Source organism: Phlebotomus papatasi, chromosome 2 (assembly GCF_024763615.1).
Source record: "Phlebotomus papatasi isolate M1 chromosome 2, Ppap_2.1, whole genome shotgun sequence".
Taxonomy (NCBI): Eukaryota; Metazoa; Arthropoda; class Insecta; order Diptera; family Psychodidae; genus Phlebotomus; species Phlebotomus papatasi.
Genome location: NC_077223.1, coordinates 48,675,247 through 48,700,761, shown reverse-complemented (window position 1 = coordinate 48,700,761; position 25,515 = coordinate 48,675,247). Strand labels below are relative to the sequence as shown.

Below are 25,515 nucleotides of genomic sequence, written 5' to 3'. Positions count from 1 at the left end.
TTTTGAGTGGTATTTGGCAAAAATAATCTCATCTACATATTTATTCACACACAATACAATTGCACAATATGAGACGCTTGCAGAATACTCTAAAATATTGCAAAATATGTTATAATTCATCAGATATAAGATGAAATGTCCAGGAGCGCAAGATATTTTCCTCCTGGATTTCACTAAGAAAAACAATGTCTCAATTGTCCCAACTACATTGTTGGCATGAAAACACTTTCATAAACTTTTCCCTTGCTGACAATAGGGTCATAGACCCGGAAAATTCTACGCGCTTTTCTGGAAAATTGAGAGTAGTTTATTATATCAAAATATGCATTCTCCAATCTTTGGATATTCTATTTTGTGCTTCTAAAGAACTTTTTGCTAAAAAAAATAAATGGATATAAAAAAATTTGAAAAAATAAGTATTTTCACAATGTTCGAAATTCGTGATTTTTGATCTCAAATATTTTCTTTTCCTGAATATCTGGAGTCTTGAGAAAATTAGCCAAGAATTTTACATCCTTCTATTATGATGTCGTGCACAAACAGATAGATTTCAATTAATGTAAATAGTAAAAAAAAAATTCCCCGGGTCATATATGACCCTAATGACGTGAAAGAGTTAAACGTTTATAAAATTTTAAAATCCATTAATTTCTTATTATTGTTATGTCTGGTCATCTTTACTTAAATAAAATAATGCAAAGAAATATTTTTTCATAAGATTTTGGTCGTAAAAAAAAAATGTACCCACAAGTCGCAAGCTGGAGGGTAAAATTGTCTGGAATCCCAAAATTCCAGCAGACCCAAAACTTTGTACACCCACCATTTTTAGCGAGAAAACGTACTTTTTAACGGGAAGGAGAAATTCGCTGCACAGAAAACAGTCAGAAACCAGTCAAAATTTTTTCTGGATACTTTCGGGAATTGCCCAAGCGCTTGGCAAGTTAGCCTTTTATGGAGCTATTTGAAGCCAATTCCTAAATTGATCTCGGGCTCAGCTCAGTGCTCCGGGGAAAAAATTTATTTAAACAAAAATTTAGTATATTTATCCCTCTATACGGAACGGTATCTTATAATGCAAAAAACTTCTCACTTTTTAGATATTTAGCGTAACGGCCGCGAGTGAAAAGAAAATCCCATATAAATTACAATCGAAGTATGAGAAAGTGGCTTCAAATTTCAGGCAACTTGCCATGAGCTTGGAATTGCCCCTCATGTGTATTTAATGTTTTGAACGCTTGTAGGGTAGAGTCAGCCCTTTTGGCCCTGTGAGCACTTTTGGCCACTTAAAGTAAAATCACATTGTAAGACAATTATGAGTTTATTTAGAACAGCAAAATGGGTCTTATTTTTTGTGACCTCTAATCTAACGAATCAGAAAACCATATTTGATTTTGTATCGACTTGATTAATTCTAAGTTATTGAAAGAAATTCTTGACAAGGTAAACAATCACTAAAAAACATGGGATTCTTAAGAAACTTGTTAATGTTAAGAGAGATTGTTTTGCATTATTTCATATTTTTGATGAAAATATTTGATGTTATTCAATGAAAGTCCATTTCTTAATTAACTAAATTTTATTGTGATATCATCCTTAATAAGATTTTCTAACAAATTAAATGAAAATCGGATGTGGCTAAAAGAGCTTACTTTTTTCGGCTGTGTAAGTACTTTTGGCCTTTCATTTTCCCATACATTTTACACGTGGCGCACCTCGCGGATTTCAGTAAATACAATCGTGACTTTTGACTGATTTTTACATCAAATAGAAAATGTGCAAAAAGTCATTTAAAATACTCTAATAATCACATAAAATTGGTGTTAAATAAGAATAACACTTGTGCTGTGTATTTGTGAAAGTTTTCGAGAGCTATTTCTTCTGTTATTTTACAGTAGACTCTCGCTTATCCGTGGAACGGGACCGAAATGTCACACGGATTTTGAGAGTGATACACATCAAATTGTTTGAAATCTAACGATTTTTTTGTTTGCATTGCAAATTTATGGAGTGAATTCTGATCTGACTGAATCGACATTCTCTCTAAACATGCGTACTGTCCAAAAAAGTTACAATGAGAAAGAATTAACAGTAGATAGAGCACATTTGCTTTAACAAAAAAACCCAAAACGGGGAAAATATGTCAACAAAATTTTTAAAATTCAACTGTCTCACGGATTTTTTTATGTCACCCGGAAAAAGAGTCCACGGATAAGCGAGAGTCTACTGTATTAAAATTCCATTGGAAACAAGTGGCCAAAAGTCCTTACACACAATGTCCAAAAGTGCTTACAAAGTGGCCAAAAGTACTGAAACATGCATAATTGCATAAAATGAATTTTTCACTAAAATATCCATAAAAAATTGGGAATTCTCTTGGATTATTAGGAAGAAACGGCTTTAAGGTATCTTTGTACAAAATTTCATTTTATTTAAATAAAGATTATAAAAATTACAAGAACATGCAACCTTAAAGTGGCCAAAAGTACTTACTCCACCCTATGTAGAAGTTCCTAAGAATAGTGGCTTAACGCGGACGTAATATTCAAATAGCATCGCGAACCAAAATAATATCATTATGCGTACTAATTATGTATACCATATTCATTTGGAATTGAAACTGTATAAAACATTCTGTAAGGAATCTCAGTTCAACCGGGAAGTTCCTGCTGTGTCAGTTGGGCGGTGTTTTCATTTGTCATAATCTTGCTGTGTTATTGTTTTTTTCAATTGTATCAGAACGATTTTATATTGCTCTCCTGGAAAATGTCCCAGTTGCAGGAATGGGAAAAAGCCGGTCTGCGTGATTTCTTTACATTTGATGTCCGCACTGAAGCTATTGCAATTGATATGGCTAAATTTTTTCTAAGTCGAGTGAGCATAACCTCACCAAAAACATCAGCAGGTAAACAAAAATTTTCTCTAAATTTTACTTTACCTTCATTTTTTTTCAACACCATTTTACGATCACAGATGCCATTGAGAAAATTTTACACTACTGTGAATCCATTCAAATCATTTTGGACAAGAAGGCCGTGACAAAGGATATTCTGATTACGTATTTGATGCAGAGAGGAGCAACATTCTCCCCAAACTCCACCAAACAGGCACTTATTCAACGAATAATTCGTTTTTGGCAAGATAAACCAGTTTCCTCAGGTATTGCACAAGCCATAGAAATTTCACCTAGTCCTACGCAGCCGGAAAAAGTGGCAGCAGTTGCTGTTGAAGACTTCCCTGTTAATGTTCTATCTCGACAATTTGCATCATGGTTCTTCCGGAAACTCAATGAAACCACCCTAGCACTTGATGATCTCTGGCCAGATGCATCGTGTGCCATAAGATTGGTCCAAAATGACATGGTATCGGATGAGAATGCCCATGGTAGTGAGGCAGTCTTGGAAAAACTCATCACTACGAGAAACAACTATAACTTCACATTTAACCCCAATATCAATCACTCTGGAGTTCAAGGACGAATAAATCCCCATGGATTGGTCTTCGTGGTCTGCTGTGGTACCCTTCATGTGACCAATCGGTGGGTTGGGATATTTGAAAGTGCCTTTGGCCTAGTTCAAGATCCTTCGACCGGACCCAATAACTGGAAATGCAAACAAGTAAAGATTGAACTTAGAAGTACACAGCAACAGTCACTTCCTACCCTCCAGGAATGTCAGTCTATCAAGAATATCATTGAATTACCGCTCGAAAATCACATCCTTCCGGAATAAATTATGTCAAATCTACTCTCCAGTAAGGATTCTGAAAAGAGAAAATCAGAAAATGTTCTAGGAATTTTAGCTAATTCAAAAATTGTTATAAAACATACATTTCTTAATAAATTAAAAATCAATTAAAAAACTTTAAAAGTACTTACCTAAAAGGAAAACCCGAGATCCAATGCACGAGCTGAACGTAATTGGCCGATTTTCAAATCCTAAAAATCCTTATTTGAGTTAATCTGGAAGACAGAGTAATAGTAAAGAACTATACAAAAGAATATTCAAGAGACTTTTAATATAGTAAACGAAAAAAAAAATGCTCATATATATTTTTTTAAGTGTGTTTAAGTCGTCATCAATGTTTCACTAACCCTTGATGATGTCTCAAACGTTAATCTCTTAATCGGGATCGACACTTAAGTCACACACAATTAAACCCATCCGGAAGGTAATCGAAGGTCTCTCCAAAAAATGCTCTGGAAAAAGGCAAAAAGGAATTGTAGAAATACATTTTAAACACTCAATGACCGCTCATATATTTTAAATTAAACTATCTTGAATTTATTTTCTCTACTAAAATCTTTTTAATCATTTTCTTTTTTTGTGTTCTTTGAATCTTGCATTATATGTGCATTCAAATACTCTCTATCTGATTATTTTATTATCCGACTCAACTACATTTTCAAATTCTAGCAAACATATACTTTAATTTTGTTCCTCATTATATGCAAATCCACTATTATAAGTTTTTTTTCTCTTCTTTTTATAAATTGAAAGAAAAAGAAATTAAATTAAATAATAACGTGAATAAAATGACGACGTAAAATGTCTGTTAAACCAATTGGAAAAAAAAGTAAAAATTAAAAATAAATCTCTTCGATGCCATTTGGACTCACATATTTTTTTCACATCTTATCTTGAATAAAGGGATGTGCTAATGCCTGATTCAGAGATATTCTCTTAGCAGGATCCAAAACAAACAGCTTCTCCAAGAGATCCTTCAATTGTGTCACCTTCCTATGTTGATCATCCGGCAAATTTTGGTCAGCAATCAACTCCTGCTGTAGATCGCGTGTGGGTTTTATGACAGATTGCACTACGATCTTTTCCTGTAAATAATAAAATAAAACAAAAAAAAGAAAATATAAGTTTGATGTTTGTGAATTCTTTTTATTTATTTTTTGATATGATTTTATTACTCATTGACCTAATTTTACTGCTCGAACTCAAAAAGAGAACAGTTACAGTAGGTTTCAAAAGTTTGTTGCCTCATGTATGTTCGGCAAATCAGGTGCAACAAATGATAGAAAAAAAATACTTTTTACAATTTTTCTTATTGCAAATTAGTTGCCTGTAATCCGTAGATCTTATTTATGAATTTCGAAAAACAATATTTCATTTTATTTCATACAAAAAATAATTGGTTTCTAAAAGTTGTTCATTTTTCATGCGTCAAAAGTTTGTTGCCTCATTTGAAATGTTAGAGTGGAATCACCACTTCTCGCCACGTATATTGAAATCGCTATTTTTCACGATTTATGAAATAAACGGGCCACAAAGTTACTTGTATTTTTATTGCTGCTACGTATAGAATCGAAAAACTAATTTTTTGTTTTGAATTTAAATGTTTAGGCATTTTTTAGAGGAATATTTTAAGCAAGTGAATCGAATCCAATATTTCTTACCAAATATAGTATGGTAAGTGTGCCAAATTCCGGCCAGCTTGCAATTCCAGACACATTTTTTATTCCTCGAATTTCCATGAATTTTTAGTTTTTACATATTCTAGAGATTATACAATGCAAAAGAATGACAAAAAATGTAGCTTCGACTAACGAGATGACGTGAAGACATTGGAAGAATTCCTAAAGGGCAAGGAACTATGAGAATGAAGGTGGCCGAAATAAGGCACCAAAGCTATGTCTATATTTTTATTCATTTTAAAATGTATTAAGAATGATTTTAGAGTAAATAAAGACGGTAAACTCTTTACAAGGTTCCAAGCAACACTCCTTCAGAAGAAGGAATAAAATAAATCAATTTGTATTTAAAATATTACATTTCAAACTTGAGACTTTGACGCTTGCATGCAACTATGCCGAAATTTGGCACACTTACCCTAGTTACTTAATATTTCATTTTATATTACTTTTATGGTAAAAATGAGCCATGGCGGAAAGTGGTAATATTCTAAAATTGATTCACCACCTATCGCCATTGCTTTTCAATAGGCGACGCTAACTTCACTTCATACATTCTCAGTTGTCAAATCTGCTTTATTTACTTTCTGCAATAGTTTAACACTTCGTAGAACCCTAACTAAAAGTGTCACGGAGGGATCAAGTGGCAGTCGCTACCATTTATCGGATTTTACAAAATATTTTGATATTTTTACTTATATTTTAACATTCGGAGCTTTAGTCAGTACTTTTCTGGTGTCTCAATAAGAAATTTCATTTCCTTGGGTACTGCATCTAAAGATTTCTAACCATTCGATTTCGATGTTTTCATCTTTATCAGAATCATAGATTAATGCTTTTTCATCGAACATTTTACGGTCTTTACGGTCAAAGTAATTCTCTGAATTTTCATTTTTTTTTTTAATATTAACCGATTTCAATTCAGCTGAAAATACAGTAGAGTCTCTCAAATTCGGACATTTGGGACCGAAATGTCACCCGAATTAGGGAGAAATTCGGGCACCAAACTTTTTGAAATGCAACGATTTCTTGTTTATCTGCATGCACATATTAAGTTTACATACTTATATTTGTTGTAAATTTCATGAAAGTCCCTGAATAATGCAAAATCACATCAAAACTAAGGACAAACCATTGTAAATTTAAGGATATATATTTGCTTCATTCGATAATCATAACACTGTGCAACAGTGATTTTGTCCCTGGGTTCTCATGCTATTTTTTCTATTGCTAAGGTCAAATGATTTACGATTTCATTTTATTTTTGCGCCTGGAATCTAGGCAAAACCGTTTTTGTCGTTTTTTGATACTTGGGTGCCTATATCTCCGATTCTGCTGAACCGATTTAATTCTTAATCTGGGAACATTTGTACTCCTTTACATGTCCGATAAACCTTCGGACATATGGAGTTCGTAAAACTGACACCAGGGGCGCTGTAGTCTCATATGTCAGAAAACATGGAAAAACCAAACTTTTTATCAATTTTAATCAAAAATATCTCGAAAACTAGGGCTGTCCCTAACAATCTGTTTTATGTGTTTGATAGAGAATTTTATTAGTTACATTTTCATCCATGTGCAATTTTTCTCTCAGATTGTTTTTTAACCTCGAAATTGAGGTTCAAACGAAAATCGAGCACAGATTTTACGCAGATTTTCTGATATCGCAGATTTTTTCACTGCTTTTCACGAAACACGGATTTTTTTACGAATTATCACGAACCGCGGACTTTCTCGCGGATTTATAAGAATTGCGGAACTTTTCGAGGATTTTTACAAATCACGAAATTTTTCGCGGACTATGACAAATTGTAGGGGAATCGCCAATAATGTCGAAAACCCCTTAATAAAATGAAATGAAATGAAATATGACAAATTGCGAAATTTATAGCGGGTAACAAAATTTTCCGCAAATTTTGACGTACCGCGGAATTTGTCACGGATTTACACGGTCTGCGAATGTTTTCGCAGATTTTCGTGAATCACGGATTTTTTCGCGGTTCATGAACTTTTTCTAGATTTTTGTGAACCACAGATTTTTTTGTGGATTTTTTCACTGATTTTCATGAACCACGGAATTTTCCACGAATTGTCACAGACCGCGGAATTTTTTCGCGGATTTTTAGAGACCGCGAAATTATTCGCCGGACTATCACGAATTGTGAAATTTTTACGAATTTCATGGAATAATATATAAAATCCAATAAAATAAAAAAAATAAATAAAATGTAATAAAATGAAGAAAAAAAATGCAAAACTTACCCTTTCTGTTATTTTATCTATCTCATGATAGAGAAAATTGCAATTCTGGTCAAAGTGCTGATCTCTAAACTGTCCTCTTCGAATGACTTTATTGGGAAACTTTCCCTTGAGATCCATGAAGAACTTCAGCATTTGATTGTTCGACTTGCCACTGAAGAGAATTTTACCTGTGTACAATTCATAGATCGTGCATCCTGCTGACCACATATCAATTCCATAATCATACTGAATGCCGAGAATGATCTCAGGGGCTCTGTAAAATCTTGACACCAGATAAGGTGTTATCTCATTATCTGTTATAACAGATGCTGATCCAAAGTCACAAAGTTTCAGAATTAGATGACTTTCATTCACCAAAATATTGTCTGGCTTTATATCAGCATGGAGAATGCCCGTTTTCTTAAGTAGTTTTAGAGATAGCAGGAGTTGTTGAGTATAACTTCGAACTGCTTTAATATGAAGACCCACATTTTTTCCATATTTCTTCAGCACCTCCCTGAGATTCATTGAGAGTGGCTCAAGAACCATACAGAGATGCTGCTTGTGGAAAAAGTGCCTAAACAGGCGTAAGCAGTGAAATCGATCCTCAGGATCAGAATCATTGAGCTTCTTCAGAATCTCCAACTCACGAAGGCCGGTCTTATGCCTGAATTTTAAAATATAATAACATTTTGTTTTAAGGATATTAAGTAGGGTAACTGTCCTAATTCAAAACCATTTCCAGACGCTTTAACTTTGACAGAAGATTCAACACATTAAGTTCATATTTCTTCTGAAGAGAATTACATAAATTTACTCCTTCACTCTTCTAGAATGTTAGTGAAAATTCTTTAAATATAATTTGAAAACTTCTTAAATACAAGAAAAATACGCGAGCGTAAAATGCTTCTATTGGAAACATATTGATCCAAATGGAGACAAGGGAAAGTTTCTAATTGGAGACAAATAGTGTAAGTGAAATCGCGACGAAAGACTTCCAAAACCTTGTTGAGTTGCTCTTGAGTGCAGGATTTGTTCTTATTCCTGGTATTTTCTCCTTTTCAATCTAAAACAATAAGAAAATCTCTCCAAAAAAAAATCATATTTCCGGTATTTCCAATTGAAGCATTTGCAGACATTTCAGAAAAACCCTTTTTGTTCACGAAATAAGTAATTATTTCATTTAAAAAATTCACGTACCGTTAACAATAAAGATTAGCACTTAATTTAACTAAAATTAGCTAGAAATATGACATAAATATTAAGCAAAACGAATAAATAACAGTCAACTTATTGTGTTATTCATTGGAAAGCATGGTCGATCGATGAAAAATTGAATGAAAAATACTCAAAATACATCGAAGTGGAAATTAAAGAATCACATCAACCATAAGCAGTCTAGTTTCATCACTGCATAAATCAGAAAGTAGTAATCACACCTATTGTAATCCTTGTTTTTTCTCTAACGTCTCGAATCTGACTTACAGAACATTTTTTGAACATAAGTGATTCTTAGGATCACCAGTGATTAATTTAAAGTAAAATGTGAAAAATTCCGCTTGAAAAAAAAGCATGAAAAATTCTCAAAACGCACCGCATGGGCAATGAAAGAATCACATCCACCATAAGCAGATTCAGGCTTAATGTTTAATTTGACAGAAGTGAAATAAAAACTCAGTTCAGTTGAGTATCTCGGCCAGTGCAGACGTATTCCAATCAGCTGTGTTCATTGGTACAATATGCCGTGTTATTGTTCTGAGTGCAAAAGCAAAATTATTAGAGATGCTGGAGATTGCGTTAAATGCAATGTGTGCGATAATATTTATCATGCGCGATGTCAAAGAATGGACAAAAGTGAATTTGAGAATTATGTAAATTCTTCACCCGCGCAGAAAAGTTCGTGGAGTTGCCTATCATGCAGGGAGAGACGTATTAGTGTCAAAGAGAGAAATCCAGTTACGGTTGCAGAATCAGCTAAAGTATCTATGGGCTCTGAATTTTCAGAGTTGAAAAAGTTTTTGGAAACCCGCTTCGATCACGTTGAGGCATCTATTCTTGAGGTGAAAAATTCGCTTCCCGCATTTACTAAGGATATCGTGGACTTAAAGAAAGAGAATGATGCTTTGAAAAAAGATGTAGCGCATTTAAAAAATGAAGTATCTAAAATAAACTCTTTGGATTTGAACGCGATTGAGATCCATGGACTTCAGAGATTGCCCCATGTGAATGAGGATAATAAATTTGGAATAACTGAACGTATCTTAAAAGAAGTTCTAAATATACATATCGAAGAACGTGATTTGGATGAATGCCTTATAATCAAGAAAAAAAATTCCGCTGACAAAACTGGATTGAATAGCACAAAAAAATTGAACTCTGCATCGAAAACGGGATGTGATTTTTTAGTTGTGCACTTTGTATCTCGGAGACTCAGAGAGACAGCATTGGAGTGTTGGAGAGGTGTGTGGAAATCTGGGAAGACCACATTTGACGTGCTAGGACATACTGGTCTTCCGATCAGAATGAATGAGAGATTGAGCAAGTCGACACGAGATCTGTTGTTCCAGGCAAAAGCAGTAGCAAGAGATGTGGGGTGGAGTTTCGTCTGGGTGAAAAAGGGAAGGATACTTTTGCGGAAAAAAGAGAATGATAAAGTATTGAATATTAATTCTCTAGATGATATTGAAAAGTACAAAAACACATAAAGTAATGTTTGACCATATTCTGTAATAACTGAACTCAGTGATGACAACACGTTGACATTTTTTTTTGTCACCAGTCATTACTTACTCGCATCTTCTTTTTTTTCTTAATGTAAATGTGAAGAGTGGAAGAAAAATTGAAATATTTATGTAAAGAAAAAAAAAAATGCGATGAATAAACTTATTATAAACATCTGATGAAGTCTCATTTTGATGGGGAAGCGCGTGTTTTCCTTCGAGATTTTAGTTAAAATTATGTAATATCCCAAAATTTTCTTATGAATTTATTCAGTGGAATCTCTGATGAGCCAAATATCCCAAGCGGCGTGCACAGTGTGACCCAAAACAGTGAGGAATTTTCAAATTCGGTGGTCAGTAATTTTGACAGATGTTTTTACGAAGCTGCAAAATTCAATTTTCCTGAGCTGCAAGGGTGGTAATTTTTATGAATTTTCCTCCACCCACAAAAACGACCCCCTTCAAACAAAAGATTTTCACGGTAAATATTAACCCTAATAAACCCTCCGTAACTTGGAATAGTTGCTTTTTCGAAAAGACACTTGCAGTGTGCAAAAATGCATAAAATATTACACATCAGAATTATGATTTTAGGCCCATTTTTTATTTTTGCCTTTTGGACCCAGGAAAAAAGGCCTAGGCTTCCAAGTTTGTTAGGAAATGTGAGATATAGGGCCAGCTTTTAGATTATTTGTCCATTGATGAATTTCATTTAGTAACTTGGAAAAAAATCAACTTTTACGAAGCTGCAACATTACGAATGTGCAAAACCTTCCCCTAATATTTTATGCATTTTTGCACACTGCAAGTGTCTTTTCGAAAAAGCAACTATTCCAAGTTATAGAGGGTTTATTAGGGTTAATATTTACCGTGACAGACAATACAATAAGTACAAGTAGACAATACAATACATACAATACAATATAATATGTTTAGTAGGTCTAGTACATTACGAATGCAAATTAGCATTATTTTAGAAATATGAATCCCCTGAAATTTGCCAAGAAATTGAATTTACAATGACAGAATCACACCTTTATAAGCTGAATTATAGGCATTTGACTGGCTTTTTCTCTCTATAACTTTTCGGCGCCTCTATTTTGTGGGTGCAATATTTTTAATACGTTTCCTTATTCTTAGAGCGCCTACATATTTTAACGCCTTAAACTTTCACCGACTAATTTAATTTATTGATGCTCCTAATTTTTTAGGCGCTGCAAATTTAAATGTCCAAATTTTTAAATGCCCCTAATTTTTTATGTCAGTTTTTTTCTTTATAATTTCATGATGCCTAAGATCTCTAATTTTCTAAGTGTTTATTTTTAAAAAAGCGTCTTCATTTTATAACGATTTAATTTTTTATGCCCTTAAATTTTTTTAGTTGCCTCACGGCGCTCTTTATTTTAACAGTGCCCGGGGCGATCGCCCCCTTCGCCCCCGCCACGGTACGCCTATGGTCACTTTATTGTGTTTTTTCATTGAAAAACATGCTCGATCTATGAAAAATTCGATGGTGAAAAGGTACACTTTTAATTTTTCTGAGAAATTAACAAGTTAAAATTTGTGAATATGAATGGATTTTCGCTTTATTTTGAGCAAAATTAACTAAATAATGAAACTGTGGTTTAGAAAATATATAAATATAGTAATTTTGTACTGTATTTATCATGAAAACAGTGACGTTTCCATTTAGAGTAGCGAAAAGTTTCCATTTGGAGCAGGTTTTGAATTAGCTTATTTTACCCTATGTATTGCAAAGCTGGGTAGATTTCAGAAAACTTACATGATTTCATTATTTCTGATGATCTTCACGGCAACATTGACATTTCCTCTGGCTTGATCCCGTGCCCGAACAACATTGCTGAAAACACCTTGTCCAGTATAACTAGACACAACATAGCGATTGTCCAAAATTTCTCCAATTCTCACACGATAGTAACCCTCTGCATCATCCCAATTGTCTGTAAGGGCTGGATTGTCTTGGATCTGCTTACTGGCCACAATGGTGCTGGGAGACTGAAAATCCAAACGATTGTAACACTGACAGATTCTAATTAAAACAAAAAAAGAATCAAGAACTGAAACTCACATCGTAGTTTGATGCAATATCCTGCTCTGCAAACATATCCCATTCTCCTTTTTTGGCATTGTTATCCTTAGCTGGTCGATTGACTACTTTATTGCCCACAACTATCGTGTGCTTCTTCTCCTGTATTATCGCCTGTAGATCCTTTCTTGAGGCCGGTATAGGAGGCGTTAGAGAATCCTCTACTTCAGCCTTGTCAGGAGTTTCCATTGGAGCAACCTTCGGAGTTGCATCTGGTTCCACGAATTTATTCTTCATGGGAGACGACTCTGGAACAGTTGTAATTTTTGGTGTTGTTCTTCTCTCAATGGTATGACTCACTGAAGGCTCACGCGAAGTTAATGCTTGATTGCTATCCTCACTAACTGCTCCTAATTTCTACTCAAGAAATAATAAGAAACCAAAATTGCATCAAGAGTCGTCAAATATTCTCAAATTGCATTTTTAAAATGAGATTTTCATAGAAATCTATTATATTATTCTCTAATTTCCACGTGAAAAGAGATGGTAAAGCCTTCCACTTTGCAGAATTCACGCACTCACAAAAAAGAAATCTCTGTTAATTGTTTTTTTTTCACATGGTTTTTGGGTGAATACCGGGTCACTACCGATTAAATTGATTTACAAAAGCATTCCGGAATCGAAAATTGGTTAAGAAATGCGCATTTTAGTTAGAATGTTTTTGGCATAAGTAACACACGGACAAATAAAAAAGTAAATTCGAAAAAGGTAATATCAATTATTGATATTTTACCGATTCATTGCTGATTAAAATCGATACAGTTAGTTGGATTTTTCAAGACCTTTCCAAAAAAATCTAAATACAGTGGAACCTCGATAGAGTCAACTAATTATTTTCAGGCCTGTTGACTCCATTGGATTCGTTGACTCTATCGGAGTCCTAAAAAAATCAATTAAAATGTGAAATTTTAAAATTAATTTACGTGTTTTCCTTAGAAGGGTAACTTTTATGTTCGTTTATCATGTACATTTTTTAAACAAGTAATTTCTTTAAAAAGTATGAATAAATTTCGAAAAAGTTTTTTGCTATGTTGTATTAAAAAACTCTAGCATCCTATACGTTTTTGTTTACAAATTTCCTTATATTACGCTCATTGGCCTAATCAAAAAAATCTTAAGGCAAGAGAGAAAAGACAGGAGAACTTTCAATCGGTCAAAACGCTTAAAATCACGAAAAGAAAATTATTTTGTTAGAAAATGCTTAGATTAATATACAAATTTTACCTGTTTTTTTTTAGACTGTATCGGAGGTTGACTCTATCGAGGTCCCACTGTATAATCAAATCGAACTCAGAAACTTTATATTTCTCACAATTTGATCTCCAGATCGAAAAACCCGTAAAAACAATGTTTTGATAAGATAAATCAATTACAGGAACTCTACCGAATCATCACCAGTTGATGTACCAATGCAATTGAGTTGGAATTTTCAAGACCTTTCGAAAAAAACCAAATTCAAATCATTCTGTCGAAAATCGAGCACTGCAAACTGGTTGACCGGATTATCTTTTAACTTTCGAAAATTCAAAATGGCGTAAATGTTCGTAAAATCGTAAATGTTCGTAAACACACAAAAAATGTTCGTAAAATGTTGTCATTTGTTCGTAAATTTTTGTAAAATGTTCGACAGGAAAGCAAACATTTACGAACAAATGACAAAATTTTACGAACATTTTTTGTGTGTTTACGAACATTTACGAACAAATGTTTGTAAAAGTACAAAAAATGCTCGTCAAGTGATCATGTTACGAAAAATGTTTGTGAAAAAAGTACAAACTTTTACGAACATGTTTGTGAGTTATACGATTCACGAGCATTTCGTAACTCCTCCATAGGAATTCACAAACATTTACAAACATTTTTACGAAATATTTTTTCCTGTGTACTTCAACACAGCTAAATAAGACTGAAGTAAACACGAAGTTCTGACATATTTCTCGTAAGCAATTGCTCACACTGAATTTTCAACAAAGCAATTTTAACTCAAATCTTATTCAAAGTTTAATGAATTTAGTGTTAAAATCTTTCAAAAAGAACAAATATTTAGATAGAATACATTATTCATCAAATATTGGAATAAAATCCATATTTTTAATCAATTTATTTTTAATGTCCAATTTTATCCTCAATGTGTCCAAAAAAAGAAATTGTCCAAAATAATGAGCGCTTACCCTAGTTTTTACGCATTTCATTCTATTATTCAGTATATCCGACTTTCCAACTACTTTGGTTCCACTTTTTCTGGGAATATGCCGTTTTTTACTGCTCAAATTCCACAGAGAGAGAGCAGTTGTCTAATCCGTCACGCTGTTTGTCGTTTGTCTGTCCGACTGTCGGCAGCTCTAGAGGCCAAACGGTTAGAGATAGCGAATTGCGAGGACCCCTCATAAGTCGACCCAAAGATTGTTAGCATGCTCCTTATTTCCACTCCGATCATCCCGTCCCTTCCCCTCCAAACCCCATGTTTTTGGGATTGCTCAAAAATATGTCGTGCGATTTTTTTCATTTTTTGAATATCTTTTATGGCCTCTACATACTAGAGAAAAATATGTCCATATTGAAGAGTTTTCTTCTGCACCAGTGTAGGGAATTGCCTTCAATATGGACATAAATTTCTCTAGTGTGTAGGAGCCATTAGAGAGTATAAAGGCGGACATTTCGTTCTTATGTGAAAATAGGAGTGATTATAAGGAATCACACCAAATACCGTTGAATAGTTCCTAATAAAGTGTTTTAAAGGCAAAAGATTAAAAAGGCTCTACAAAGCGTATTTCTCGTCCGAATGAGAAATACGCAATCATGTTGTGGGCTCGTTGGAAAGGTCTTGAAATTTTCGATAAAATTTACTTGATTTCAACCGGTTTTGAATCGGTAATAAACCGGTTCATAAGCGATAACTAACTTTTAATCAAGTTCAAGTTTTGAGTGATCTATGAATCGGCCCAAATCGGTTGAGAACCGGTAAACAGTAAATGATGCGACGGTACTTTTGAAGTGTAGCCTCCAAGTTACGAATTCGAACACTTTGCAAAGCCCGCACGACTTGCTACCCCTTTTTTATAAAGCTTCATCTTTTTTATTATTGGGTGGAAATTTATAATTGAAACTGTAATAAAACTGATAAAATATTTTTTTTAAGGTGCCTCATCAAGAAAAGAATAAAAATACATTTGAAGTTAAGTGTCAGACTTTTCAAATTTTGCCCTGGATATTTTAAAAAGGCTTCGTTAAATTCTACCACTTTTCAAAACATTTCCACTTCACTCCGATCCTTATTAATACCCAAATTAACCGGAATGCCTCTGTTGTTTATTTAATTGATTTCAATGAAAATTTTTGTTTGATGACCGTACCATTTTGAAATTATTTAAAATCGAAAATAACAAGTGATAAGCCCATATAAGCTTATGGCAAATGAGATATTTACAGGCGACCACTGAGAAAAAAAAGAGGGTGCGATTAAGATTTTCTCCTCGGAACTTTAACATTTTTTAAGTGTAAAAAATATTAACATTTTTTAATGTTAATTTTACACCTTTTTAAGTGTAAAATTGACATGAATAGGGTAACTATAACCCTCAATACACCTAAAAAGAGTAATATTTACACCGATTTCGGTCAGTAGGGGGAGGTGGGGCTACATTGAGCTGTGGGGCTAGATTGTTATACGACTTTTTCGCATATTTCTAAATGAAACTGGTCCTTGTAATTATTTTATTTAGAAGCACAATTATTTTGTCTATCCAAATTACATTATGTTAAAACCCAGTTTCATTTAGAAATATGCGAAAAAATCGTATAACAATGTAGCCCCACAGCTCAATGTAGCCCCACCTCCCCCTACTGCAGGGTAAAATTAACATTTCCGGAATGTTATTTTGACTTTTTCGGATTTTTCTCTGTGAAGGAATGCACACAACGGGGATAATTCGGAATGCAATTAAAATTCGATTTTGAGTCCGCGAAAATTCGCGTCCCTATCTTTCTCAAGATTTGCATAAGTCTGTCACTTTCTTTCGGTCTCAAAATTGGACTGAACTAAATTTAATTTGGTGTGATGTTCAAAAGAAGAAGAAAAGTCTGAAAGAGTAGGATAGACATATGCAAAGCTTTTATGACTCTCCGGCACACCTTTTAGATCAGGAAAATTTCATAAAGTTGAAATTTGAAACCCTTTCTTTCTCACATGTTTCGCATATGACTAACTAACACATTCTTTCGCATACCAAATTTGATTGAGTTAAATTGAATTTGGAGGGATGTTTAAGAGAAGAAGAAGAGTGCGAAAGAATGAGATAGACATATGCAAAACATGTGAGAAAGAAAGGAAACCGAATTTCTAATTTATGAAATTTTCCTGATCTAAAAGGTGTGTCAGAGCCATTGCCCACAAAATTCAAGTCACAATTGTTTTTTACGCATTCCGAGTTGTAAGTACTCTGTGATTGCCTGTAAAGAATCTCAGCCGCCATAAGCCTATCTGGGCTTATCATTGGTTTTTGGGATAAAAATCTCATCTTTTACTTTTAGTCGCTGTTTTATAAAAAAAAAATTGCATCCAGAATTCATGCAATTTTTAGTTACAGGAGACTCTCTCTCAAATGGGCCTTTTTTTGGCGAAATGTCATCCGGTTTATAGATATACGGTTTGTAAATTCCACAAAAAGCGCTCAATTATAAAAGATTACGATAAAATAGGAAGAACTACAGCGAATTTGAGCAAATTAGCTTCATAATTAAACGTGAAAATTGTCAACAAAATTTTTGCCGATTGAGTGAGTCTACTGTAGCTGAAATTGTTTATTTTCAATTGAACTCACCTTAAGTAGCTCCTCACGACGTTTTCGTCTCTGTTCAATGATCTTTTCCTCATCCTCATCGTCGTCTTTGATGTCAATGTCTACAATCTCACTCTCGCTACTTGAATCCTTTCGATTCTTTGGATGAGTCTGACCCTCACTCAGTGAGTCTTTGTATTTGTCCTTTACTTCTTCCTTCTCATGCCGATCACGCCCCTTATCTCGTCCTAACTGCCGATTTCTGAATCGTTCAGGCGTCCTCTCGCGTCCCATTCTGTCGTAACTCCTGCCCCTGCGCACCGAATACTGATCACGATTTCGTGATCGATCACGCTGAAGATTGCGTTCCATATCTTGCCTCTCGTGACGCTTAGCACGTTCGCGTTCGCGAAAAGATCGCTCCCTATCCCGTTCCAGTTCTCGCCTCAAATCCTCCTTATGGCGATTTTCATTTTCACGCCGGCTGCGACTCCTGTCACTGTCCTGGCGATCACGCCTCCTACCCATGTCATTGAGCCTATCATCGCGCCCGCGACGATGATTGTCAGTGGATTTGAGTGTGTGGCTTTGCGACCGACTCCGATGCCTTTTGTTGGCACTGTCGACCTTCACGATCGCTTCACCACTGGAATCGTCCAATAAAATGACATCTGATTCTGTTTTGCTTTTACCATCTTTCTCACCACTTTGTGCCTTACTAATATGTTCATCATCTGAGTCTGACAGATAGGCACCAAGACGAGCCTGCAGCAGCGCCTTCTGCTTCATCAACTCCTCCAAGTTCAGATCATCTTCGATTACTGCAACATCCGGACTAGCACAATCCTCCACCAAACTATTCAAATATTTTCCCATTTTATTAATATTATTTTTTTGTCACAGATCTATTCCTTAAAAAAACTAACCCTTCTGTGTCGTCAGATTCCGATGAGACAATTTCTAAAGCCGGTCCAGATGTCGGATCTAAACTTTTTGTAATGATTTCCACCAACTTGGAGGGATCAGTAGGAATCTTGCTGATTTTCTTACCTTTTGCCGCCGGATGTCCATTGGATTTTTCCACCAGAAGCTTCTTGTGCACCGGTTCGTCATCCAGTACAACAATAGGAACAGCCTCCTGTTCATTTTCATCCTCTTTTCGTCGTTTTTTGTGCTTCTTATGCTTCTTCACCTTCTCAACACGGTCACTCTTTCCGGACTTTTTGTGCTTCTTATGCTTCTTGTGCTTTTTCTTTTTCACCTCAGATACCTTTGATTTTGTTTCAGGCGACGATGCATCCGATGAATTCATCCTACGGAAGATCAAAAATTGCAGATTTTCCGTCAATTTTTCCAAATTTTCCACCCAATTTTTTTTGGAGGTTATATTGTCAAACGTTTAATTGTTTTCACGAATTCAATCACAAAATCCACTTACTCATAGCCAACTTTAGACATGCCACACAATTATCACCTCCAGCAAGTAAGTACAATTAGAAAAAGCTAATTAAATTACTACAAATTGCACAAAACTATTTTTTTCTGCTTCACCAGCTGCTTCTCCACTCTTGATCTCCCTGAAGTAAACACAAACTGGATTTAATCAATCATTAAAATGCTTCTAAGTGAAAAAATGTGTCCTAGCTAAGTTCCACATAAGTTACAGCCCGGCTGGCTAATCTACTATGTACAAACTCAGTATATACTGAGTATAATACTTAGTACGAAACTAGATGCCCATATAAAATACATAGTAGATTTTATGTGAAATGTCTCAAATACTCATCATTAGTGTGCGTGAGTCGACATATATACCTGAGTATATAATACTGAGTAGGGTAGAATAAGTATTTTTCGCCACCTTAACCCTCTAACGGGTAAGACCGCCTCCAGGCGGTCTTCACAAAAATCACATTTACAGCGACAATAAAGGTTTTATTTATTTAAAAGTGCTATAGTGTCCACGGTAATAGTCTTATAAACATCTCTTGAAAGTTTGAACTCATTTTCACTCTTCGTTTGGTTGCTATTCCCAGTTTTGTGTGACAGGTCAGAGAAAAAGCAACAAAAAATATTTGTGCAAAAAAACTCATTCCCAATTTCCATAAAAATACCGATTTAAAGTTATCTGACTAAAATAAATTTATTTTTTCACTGAAAGATATGTCATTCTACTTTATATACAGTGCCCCATAGCAAAAGAAAGCGGAATAGGAATAACAAGCGAAAAATTCCTTGGGATTTTTCCACTATCTTCCTTAAAAAATTCCATAGGAATTTTCCATAATACATTCCAAGGAAAATTAATGGATTTATGCTGGATTTTTTTTATATAGAATACATCCATGGAAATGCTCGTGGAATTTATGTGGATTTTTCCACCAAAATAAAATGGAGAAAAAATGAAGCTGTCACATGCACCTCATGATTTTACTTCCGAATATTAAAGAAATAGCAAAGATTACGAGGATAATAATATGTTTTACTAAACCAACAATAACTAATTAACACTTTGAGCAATAAAAAAATATTTTATAAAAAAAATAATTTTTCCTAAAATATATATTAAATTACGTAAAAACAGTATTATTTTAGGTTGGCGACCTATTTAATGTAATCACTTCACTATGTACACGAAACGCAGTGTCGCATAATTAATTATATTATAATTCGTCGCAGGAGTCACTAAAAATGTTTGCGGAAGGTTTGGAAATAAATTATCCACGTTGTCACAACACAGACATTTCACAACTTTGTGAACTAGAGAGAAAATGGTCGACGGGCACACCGATAGACCAAGCTGTGTAGTTACAGGATCCTTAAACCAGAGGGCCAATTTTTGAAACTGACTCGCACCCGCAAGCTCTTTAGTGGCCGAGAGAAATTGACTCGCACACCCTGCAGATTCAAGTAACGACTTCTTTATAACATAAACTACTCGTTGCAGGTAATCAAGAATCTGCGGGGTGTGCGAGTAAATTTCTCTCGGCCACTAAAGAGCTCGCGGGTGCGAGTGAGAGTTTCAAAAATTGGCCTTCAGAAATACCAAGTTTATACTCGATATACAGTACACTAGAGGCGTGCAAGAACCGTTGAAAACGAATAAACGTCAAATTAAACTTGTACGTCAATGGTCAAAAAGCAGAACATACTTATTTTGACGTTTATTCGGTTTCTAACGGGTATTTCACACCCCTGCAGTAGACTCTCGCTAATTCGGCTCTTTTAAGATCGGGCTACTTTTTAATTCGGGCGGCTGTTAAATTCGAAAAAAAAGTTTGTTGACATTTTTCAAGTTTAATTATGATTATCAAATGAAGCAAATATGCTCAAATTTGGCATGGTTTGTCTAAGTTTTGATGTGATTTTGCGTTATTAAAAGCTTTTCATGAAATTTACAGTATGTAAAATCAATATATGTATGCAGATGAATAAAAATTCGTTGCGTTTCAAAAAATATGTCGCCCGAATTTCTGTCTAATTCGGGTGACATATCGGTCCCAAATGCCCGAATTTGGTAGAGTCTACTGTACAGAGTATTCCTTCAACATAGTATTTTTTGCGTATAGATACAACGTATTACTTGAGTATATATTTAAATTTGTATATCTTTCACGTACATAGTATACGTACATAGTATATACATATACTGTGAGAGAAATCCGAAAAAGTTAAAATAACATTCCGGAAATGTTTATTTTACCCTACAATATTGATCCGAAATCGGTGTAAATATTATGCTTTTTAGGTGTATTGTGGGTTAAAGGTACTCTTTTTCATGTTAATTTTACCCTTAAAAAGGTGCAAAATTAGCACTAAAAAATGTTGGTATGTTTTTACACCTAAAAAGTGTTAAAATTCTAAGGAAAAAATGTTAATCGCACCCTCTTTTTTTCTCAGTATAGTAAGTGTGGAAATTAGTACTTTCCTCACATAAATACAATGTATATACTCAGAGTACGATCTGTAGTCAGTACGAATAGCCGGCCGGGAGGGTCTTTGATATGTTCCACAAACCACAAGGCATGCGGATAACATTGTTTTTTTTTCTAAAATTCCTTTAAAAAACTGAGAAAACAAATGTTTCCAGAATGATTATTTATTTCAAGCTTAAATACATTAAGGAAAATAAAAATTCAAATTTTTCCTGTCCAGTGTTCATGCTGAATCAGGCATATCTCCACCGGGAACGAGCTGAAAACAAACCGGAAACTTTATATGTGCCGTTTTACCATACATATCTTGTTAATTTCTTCTTACCATTGTTATATTATTGCCATTCAACAATATTTGATCAAGTTTTGTTATCCTGCGTCCCTCAGGTGTGTGTTCATATTCGGTAACATCCTCAAGCAACATATTGACGAAATCATCAAAACCCAAAAGAGTTCCAACGATTTCTTTATCATTTTTCATAATTATGTGAATCCTGGAGCCTATACACTTATCCACGAGCTCTGGAAATTATTAAAAATCCAAATAGTTATTGATATTTTTCAGGTGCAAAATTCTCCAAAAATTCTTAGCTGACCGAGTGGCAAAAGGGTTGATTGATTAACTGTTGATGTTGATTGTGTCATTTTTTCAATGTGGCAAAATTCTTTTGAAAAGAAATCACTGTGAACTGCGTATTTAAAGGAAATTCAATCAAAAGAAAACTCGCGTTGGTCCTGAAGAAATCACAAAATAAATTGACATTGGGATAAAAAATGCAAACAATATGGATTATCCAGGTGGAGAAAACTTAGTATTCCTATGAATTATGTGAGAGGGCGCTGCAAGTGAAGGGAAAATGGCTGCCACATAAAGTTTATCGGCAGACCATTTATTTTAGAAAAGTGATTAAAAATTGCTATTTAAGTGCTCTTTTACACGCAAAACTATCTAAATAATATGCACTAATTGTGTGTGAACAAATGTGGAGTGTTTCTATCATCGAGCATTGTAGAATTTCCTGCGAATTTTGTGATTTTCTTTTGTGTCTGACAAGCAAGCTCATGATGCACTTGTGAATGGTAAATTGAAACGAAGATTTTCTTCTCCACACACCTTTCCTTTGTAAATACCGATAAATTATTCCAATAACTTTGTTAAGTTTCTCTTGCACATTACAAATTCTTATGCAATTTATGATTTTGGGGTAATTCAGAAGGATTTTACGGGGTGTGGGAGTGAGTGGAAATTTTTGGGTGCTTTTGTGACTTTTTTTTCAACATTATGGAATTAAAATTTCCAAAATATTTAAGAGTGGAGTGAAATTTATTAAAGTGACCTTCTTACAAAATGTGCCAGGATGCAAAATATCAGGAAGTCTGTGGAATAGAAAAATAAAATTTAATCGGCGCGCAAAGCGTTTCCACCATTTTCCTGCCATGACTCCGGTTCAATTAATTTTTCGATTCTCTGACCCCTCTCCAACTCGAATCTAGAACTTCTCTTCGTAACTCACGAGAGAAATGATGTACTCTCTAGCGATGAGGAGGCTCGTTGTATTGTTCGAACTCCATGCAGAGAGCAACATATTGCACATTATATATATATATATATACTAAATACGTAAATTATATATACATAAAGCATATAAACATCGAAATATATACTTCGAGATCAACATATCGATAGTTCGAATTTTTGTGTCTCATGCCCAGACTAGAAGTAATTTTTCGAAATTATTATTTAGTTAGTTAATAATAATCATTAAAACGGTTCGTAGTTCTTCAGTGAAACTTGATAAGTCTATCTTGAGCCCATCAATTCAACCATTATTTTCTCCTTAATCTTTCCCCCTTTTCCTCCAAAATCATGTATTTTGTGATATTTCGAAAAAGCTTCAAGAATATTCATTGTAAAACTGGAATCTATTACGATCCAATAATAAATTACTGCTCGAACTCCAAACAGAGCAGAATGTAGTAATGATCCCTTGATTTTTCACTTCCCATTCTCACCTTCCGGAAACCACTTTTCGTAACACGTTTTAGACGATTTGCGAAAAATTACGATGCGCTGTTTGTCCGTATGTTACCACCTCTCCAGGCCAAATGGATGGAGATAGCGACTTGGGCCCTGGGGGACCCCCCATAAGACGGCCACAGCTAATAAGCATGCTACTAATTTCCCCCTACTTCGCACTCCCCCCTCCCCAACAATATTTTTTTTGGGATTGATCAAAAATGCGTCGTACGATTTTATTCATTTTTGGATATGTTTTAGAAGTTGATAAACATTAAAGGACCTCCATATACTTTAGATGCATCAAGGATAGAAAATACTTTAATAGCCAGACTCAGAATTGGGCACACTCGACTGACCCACAAAATATAAAATGGAGAGAAACAATCCACCTATGTGCGATATATGTCATGAAATCCTAGATGTCCCCCATTTGCTTAATATCTGTCGCAAGTATACTGGTCAGAGAAATTCTATTCTAGGGAGCCAGTCTGTACAAAATTTGCTTTGTGACCCATTGGGTCATAAGAAAATTGTTAAATTCATAATGGAGATCGGCTTACACAAAGAGCTATAATACAACCACAGACTGCTCCAACGGGTCGACTGAGTGGTCTCTGGTCATGTAAGCTCAACACCAAAATTAAACAAAAACAAAAAAAATACAATAATAATAATAAACAATTAATCAAAATTCTACATACACACTAAATCTTAAAAAATACACAATGTTCATTAAGCACTCAAAACCAAAGGCGATATTAACAAAGCCTTAATAGTTTAATAATAATAGAAGTTGAAAAGATTTCCTAGGCGAACATTTCGTCCGTAATAATATTTTTATTTCCGTAATATAGTCAATACATTAACATAATATAACTATTCAAATTTGAGAAAAAGCAAAAATAATATTTTTATCCATAGTGTAATCGACTCATTTTAATCTTGTGCCAGCTGGGTTCTTCACTAAAAATTTTCTAGCAGTGATATTTTCGCTAATGACAGCTGGTTGATTGAAAACATTTATTGTTTTTTCCTTGTGAAAAAAAGTATTTTAAATCCACAGGTTTAATTAAAAGTGAATTAGCGAAAAGGCGATCCAGTTAGTGAATGCTGACTTATTTCAGTATTATCATTATTTTATAAATTTTCTTTAATATTTTTGATAATTGTTTTTATATTATGTTTCTGAATGAAACAGTAAATAATTCTATGGATTTAGAAGAAGTAAAAAAGAATTTCATCAGTCCAAAAACAAGCGTTTAAGTAGCACTGTTTGGAAAACGATCCAGTTACCCCACCTTACTATACAATTATGCAACTTTGCCTACCATTGGGAGTCAATTTGTGAAATCATTTTCGAAATACGCCTGAATGTATACTATGTTGCGACGCGGGAAATTTGAAAACATTTTGCTACTTTTTCAGAATAAAACTTTAATTTCTTTTATTAAGACAAAATTTTTAAATATTCGAATCATTTTGTTGAAGAGCTCTTGCTAAAAAGTACTGTTTGTTAATGCATTTATATTAAACATTTGAATATTTTTGTTTGAGCTACTTTTACTCCATGAGAAATTCGTTCTACGGATTTTTCAAAAGAAAGTCCCTGCGGTTATGCAAATTTTCTCGATGCGTAATGTGGACATGTAGAGATGGAATTAGTGGACAGGGCCGGAACTCCTGCGGAAAAACACCCGATTTCTTCCACGATCGGCACTATACCTACCTGTGCCACCTGTTTTTCCACAGTAGCACAGCCACTCGATATGAAGAGGAGAGGGAATGTTATAGGGAAAACGGGATCCTTATCCACTCTCAAGTGAATAAGGGAAATGCGGGGATTTTTTTTTGAAAATAGTGCCACAGTAATGCCATTTCGTGGGTTTTTTTTCGGTCCCGAAAATGTGCATAATCCCGGGACTGAGTGTAATGAAATGATTTTTCAAGGTCAAAGGTTATAAAGGCTCCAGATAGCGTGGTACTCGACTGAATGGGGTAACATTTGGACCCTTTCGAAAGGTCTTGAAAATTCTAACGAGACTGTACCTCTACCAATCGATTCTAAACGGGTTCAAATTGATAAATAGGTAATTTTTTCAGAAAATCAATTGTATTACATCTCGGGCCTCTCGGCTATTTTAGACGATATTTTGAGTGATTTAGTAGTAGTAGTTTAGAGTAGTAATCAGTTATGAACAGGTGAACACAAGTAAACCATTAAGAATGCGAAAGTACTTTCAAGGTGTAGCATCCAACTCACGAGTTCGAGTATTTTGCAAAGTGTGGAACACTTTA

At 34.4% G+C, this 25,515-nt stretch overlaps 4 protein-coding genes across 41 annotated transcripts in view; 2 read left to right on the top strand and 2 right to left on the bottom strand.

Annotated features, from left to right (window-relative positions):
• The first annotated feature begins 2,661 nt into the window (after positions 1–2,661).
• On the top strand, positions 2,662–3,858 carry LOC129801439 (uncharacterized protein C3orf38 homolog). The gene is made up of 2 exons (XM_055846496.1): positions 2,662–2,902; positions 2,971–3,858. Exons 1-2 carry the CDS (start codon positions 2,764–2,766, stop codon positions 3,726–3,728), a joined length of 897 nt encoding a protein of 298 aa, XP_055702471.1. The 5' UTR covers positions 2,662–2,763; the 3' UTR covers positions 3,729–3,858.
• LOC129801435 (uncharacterized) lies at positions 3,112–18,874 on the bottom strand. 5 transcript variants are annotated; one of them, XR_008751694.1, is made up of 11 exons: positions 18,704–18,868; positions 18,192–18,578; positions 17,308–18,121; positions 12,470–12,844; positions 12,164–12,396; positions 7,682–8,327; positions 4,616–4,828; positions 4,091–4,195; positions 3,875–3,958; positions 3,659–3,759; positions 3,112–3,598 (listed from the first exon to the last, which is right to left on the bottom strand). XR_008751694.1 is itself a non-coding variant. In XM_055846493.1 (8 exons), exons 1-7 carry the CDS (start codon positions 18,721–18,723, stop codon positions 4,625–4,627), a joined length of 2,679 nt encoding a protein of 892 aa, XP_055702468.1. In that variant the 5' UTR covers positions 18,724–18,868; the 3' UTR covers positions 4,258–4,548; positions 4,616–4,624. The 5 variants fall into 5 exon arrangements, 2 of the variants coding, with proteins under 2 accessions (XP_055702468.1, XP_055702467.1); XR_008751695.1 differs by having other exon boundaries at positions 3,700–3,759; XR_008751693.1 differs by having other exon boundaries at positions 3,112–3,759.
• A 2,474-nt stretch (positions 18,875–21,348) lies between these two features.
• On the bottom strand, positions 21,349–21,989 carry LOC129801440 (U6 snRNA-associated Sm-like protein LSm5). The gene is made up of 3 exons (XM_055846497.1): positions 21,797–21,989; positions 21,526–21,722; positions 21,349–21,459 (listed from the first exon to the last, which is right to left on the bottom strand). Exons 1-3 carry the CDS (start codon positions 21,843–21,845, stop codon positions 21,424–21,426), a joined length of 282 nt encoding a protein of 93 aa, XP_055702472.1. The 5' UTR covers positions 21,846–21,989; the 3' UTR covers positions 21,349–21,423.
• Positions 21,990–22,016: 27 nt separating this feature from the next.
• Positions 22,017–25,515, top strand: part of LOC129801433 (arginine-glutamic acid dipeptide repeats protein) — a 47,984-nt gene continuing 44,485 nt past the window's right edge. For 27 of the 34 annotated variants that reach the window (XM_055846467.1, XM_055846480.1, XM_055846464.1 and 24 more), the window contains exon 1: positions 22,032–22,280. The gene's annotated coding sequence lies outside the window, so the exon portion shown is untranslated. Of the gene's footprint in view, positions 22,281–25,515 lie in introns of all 34 variants that reach the window. The other 7 variants (XM_055846485.1, XM_055846478.1, XM_055846472.1 and 4 more) reach the window with 1 other exon arrangement.